General features: G+C 34.8%; 1 protein-coding gene across 1 annotated transcript; it reads left to right on the top strand.

Annotated features, from left to right (window-relative positions):
• The first annotated feature begins 502 nt into the window (after positions 1-502).
• On the top strand, positions 503-1,180 carry LOC108484789 (uncharacterized). Its single transcript, XM_017788691.1, has 2 exons — positions 503-670; positions 800-1,180. Exons 1-2 carry the CDS (start codon positions 503-505, stop codon positions 1,178-1,180), a joined length of 549 nt encoding a protein of 182 aa, XP_017644180.1.
• Positions 1,181-4,391: the final 3,211 nt, after the last annotated feature.

The raw sequence follows: 4,391 nt of genomic DNA, 5'->3' as shown, positions 1-4,391 counted from the left end.
ATGCTAATGTTATGGTTGATGCTCTTAGTCAAAGATTGATGTCTGAGTTGAAGGTGATGTTTTCTCGCCTAAGTCTATTTGAGGATGGTGATTTGTTAGCTGAGTTGCAAGTTATATCGTTATGGATTGATTAGATTAAGGGAAACCAATTATTGGATGACTCTCTGATTCTTCGGTTCTAGTAAATTGAGGAGGGTAAGACTTCTGATTTTGGGTTTAACAGTAAGGGTGTTCTTTATTTCAGAGGTCGGGTTTGTGTGCCAAATGATACTGAGTTGAGGCAGTCTATCTTGCGAGAAGCGTATAGTAGCCCTTATCCTATGCATCCATATGGGAATAAAATGTATCAAAATCTTTGAAAGTTGTATTACTAGCCTGATTTAAAGTGTGAGGTGGTTGATTTTGTGTCTCGTTGTCTGACGTGTTAGCAGTTAAGGCTAAGTATCAACTACCTTTAGGTTTGCTTCAACCCATTAAGATTCCATTGTAGAAATGAGAACAGATGACTATGGACTTTGTGAGTGGGTTACCATTGACATCCACTACGAATGATTCTGTTTGGGTCATCCTGGATCAGTTGACTAAATTTGCTCAGTTTCTTCTAGTTAAGACCGACTATTCTTTGCAGAAGTTAGCAAAGTCATACATCTCCAATATAGTAAGACTGCAGGTAGTTTCGGTATCGATTATCTCTGATTGAGACATTCGATTTACATCTAGATTTTGGAAGAAACTACATGAGGCTTTGGGTACTCGATTAGACTTCAGTATTGCATTCTATCTACAAATTAATGGACAGTTTGAGAGAGTGATTCATGTATTGGAGGATATGCTACGGAGTTATGTTATCAATTTCTGTGGTAGTTGGGAGGAGTTTCTGCCACTGGCTGAGTTTGCATATAATAATAGCTTCGAGTTCAGTATTCATATGGCACCATATAGGGCTCTTTATGATATTAAGTTTCGTACCCCATTATGTTGGATTGAGTTGGGTAAGAGGAGGATTATGGGTTTGTATTTGGTTTCGAAGACTGAGCATAAGGTTAGATTAACTCAGGATCATCTTAAGGCAGCTCTTAGTAGACAAAAGTCTTATGCAGATCTGAAGAGGAGAGACATAGAGTTTGCTATAGGAGATTGGGTTTTCCTTAAGACATCTCCTTGGAAGAAGATCCTTTGATTTGGACATAAAGGCAAGTTGAACCTTAGGTTCATTGGGCCTTATTGAATTTTGAGACGAGTTGGGTTGGTCGCCTATCAGTTAGAGTTGCCTTCGAAATTAAACTGTATATACGATGTTTTCCACTTCTCTATGTTAAGACGGTATTGGTCTGATCTATCTTACATTTTGCCTATTGAGGAAATTGAGGTAAGATCGGATTTAACTTTTGAGGAGGAGATGGTATAGATTTTGGATTGAGAGGTAAGGTCTTGAGAAGGAAGACTATTCCATTAGTTAAGGTTTTCTGGAGAAATCATGGTATAGAAGAAGCCAATTGGGAGCTTGAGGACTCGATTTGACAGTAATACCCCCATCTATTTGATTCAAGTAAATTTTGAGGTCGAAATTTCTTTTAAGGGGAGAGTTGTAATGCCTCAAAAATTTGAGTTTTTGAATTGTTAGAAATTGTTATAGTGAATTGTTCTAGTTCAGTGGTTAAGTGTTGTGTTTGTGTATGTAAGGTTTTAGGTTCGAATCTTATTCCTTAAATTTTTGCTAATTTTGTCTAAGCCCTTATCTTTGAGTATCTGGTTTAAAAATTTTTTGTGCGCATCTAGTGATAGAATAAGTCTGCTAGTTTAATGGTAATGTTTCAGTTTACCTTTTGGTTCTATGTTTGAGTCCCTGCGTGTGCAAATGGGAATAATTTTTTCTATTTCCATGCATTTTGTAGCCAATGTGTTAGGGATCGGGTTAAATTTAAACTCTAAATAATCTGATAGGTTATCAGAAATTTAGCTTGGTTAGGATTTTGTTTTTGTCTTTTTAAGTTAATAATAATATTAATAAATCAAAAGATGTTTTTCCACATTCTTTTTCCACGTTCTGCATGTACAATTCCCTTTTTTTCGTTTCTTTTTCCTTTTTTTTTCCTTTCCCTATCATTTTCCCAAATTTGTTTTTCCCTTTCTTTGCTGGTTTCACATCTTAAAGAAAAATACCATCTTTTACTCTTTTCTTTTGCCAATTCAATTTTTATTGGAGTGTAAATCATTTTGTTGTTCCTCATGTTGTGCTTATTGGATGGAATTTAATAGGTTTGCCTTTTTGTAAGTGTCGTTGGGTTTCTTCTTTCTATAGAGTGTCCATTATTGTTGTTTCGGTTAATGCATGAATAGTTGGTGTTTTGAGCCGTATTTTCTGTAGCTTCTAATATTGTTGGGGTTTTTCTAGGTAAAGCTTATGAAACACTAATTCCTTTAAAGGTTTAATTGTGATTTAAAGCTAATGTTTTTGCAAGGGTAAGTGGTTATTTGTTGTGGTAGAGGCTGTTTTTTTTTGAAATTAAGTTTGATTGTCAATGATTTTGTCGCGTGAGTGAATCAAGTTTGGTAAAATCGTGCTAATTAATCTGTTTCTAATTGTCATTTAGGAGTTTGGAAGTGTACTGTAGCATCGCGTATTAGAAACAACCAGGTGTGTAACGGAAAACTCGAAAAACTGCGAATGACGCGATACTGAAAAACTCAATGTCAACATCACACGACTGTGTGAAAAGCCATGTGGTAAACCGTGTGGCATATCGTGTGCTACACCACCTACGCCACATGATATAGGTTAATTGGGTTGTATGGGACACGCGGGCATGTAGGCCCATTTTTATGAAAATTTTACCTAGGGTTGTGTTGATATGTGATTCATATTTAGCCACTCCATAGGGTTCGTACTGAATAAATAAGACTTAAAAAACTTTACACTTGATATTGTGTTGTAGTGTGGATAATGTATGTGAAATATGTATATGATCGATATACGAATAATTCTGTTAACATGTTTTGTTGTGGAAAGCATGTATGACATATATGCATTTGATATCTGTTAGTATGTACATGTCCATTAGGGTGGTATAATGATGTGATGGAGGAAGTGTTGTCAGTTTAATAATCTATCCTAACTGGTGGTAAAAACCACATATATCTATTCTGGTGGCTCAGCCACATTTATCTGTTCTGTCGGTTTACCGCATATTATATATGATAGCTTGATTGCACTGTTCTGAAAAGTGACACATGCTATAGCTGTGTGGGGTTGGATGAGTATTTAATACCCTATCGGGTGTGTAAGGATGGATAAAGATGGTGTGTAGCAAATATGAATCTGATTATGCATCTGACTCTTTATTTGAATTGCAATTGCATTTGTATTTGTGAGTTTATATGTATTTAATATGCTCACTCTTTGTTTGTTTTCCTCTCAAGTAACCAACAAACATAAGATTTGTTGGCGCAGCGGGAGCTCGGGATAAATTTATGTTTTATAATTTGGTTATGTTAAAGTTTTATTTCTATTTGGACTGTTATGGACTCTTTTGGAACTGTTAATTGTTTTGAATTTTATTTTTCATTTTTTATCTGCTTTATAATATTTAAACTATTTTATTTCAAAATGCAATTCGTTGAATTTCAAATCAAACCATAGTTTTCAAAACTCTGTATATCTTAAAGAATTCTACTACAAAACTAAGTGATCTTATAAGTGTATTTCTGTAATTAAAATGAATTAATTGAAAAATGTGTTTTTCCCTAAAAACTGGAAAATATCATTATCAAGCTTTGTTCTATGTTACGTTTCTGATTTTAATTTTTGGTTTTAAAACGAATGTATGTAATTCTTTAAGATTCGGTCATAGCGTCTAGGTCGGATTTTGGGTGTTACAGATAATTTAACTTATTAAAGGGCGTATTCATCATTCGAGTATTTGTTTTTGTTTTTTTTTTTTGCTATTACATATCTATTCCTCGTAGCCAAATGCATGAATACTATTATAACACTTATTCCATTCCATCCAACCAAACCATTGTTATGCTTATTCAATTCTACTACAGCCCTATTCCATTCCCACAGAATGGCTATTCTATTACAGTCTTATTTCATTCTAACAAACCAAATGTACCATAAATGGCTCTTTAGGCCATATGCATGATTTGCCTGTAATAGACAATTTTAAGGAATAGCATTGTGGCGAACCAAACAATGGTTTCATTGTAGCTCATTGAATTAAGCGTGAATGGTTTGGCTATTCATGCCAACCAAACATGTTGTAAGTGTTTGTATATGACAAAAGAGATGAGAGTTCTTTACCAATTCATGGCCTTCAATATTGGTTTTATGATGGATCAACAACGGCGAAAGAGCGAGGGAAAGGGAGGACGGTGGTGGCAGGGAGGGA

This window comes from Gossypium arboreum, chromosome 6 (assembly GCF_025698485.1).
Source record: "Gossypium arboreum isolate Shixiya-1 chromosome 6, ASM2569848v2, whole genome shotgun sequence".
In the NCBI taxonomy this organism is placed as follows: Eukaryota; Viridiplantae; Streptophyta; class Magnoliopsida; order Malvales; family Malvaceae; genus Gossypium; species Gossypium arboreum.
Note: the sequence above shows the minus strand (reverse complement) of the source record. Positions and strands in the feature narration are given on the sequence as shown.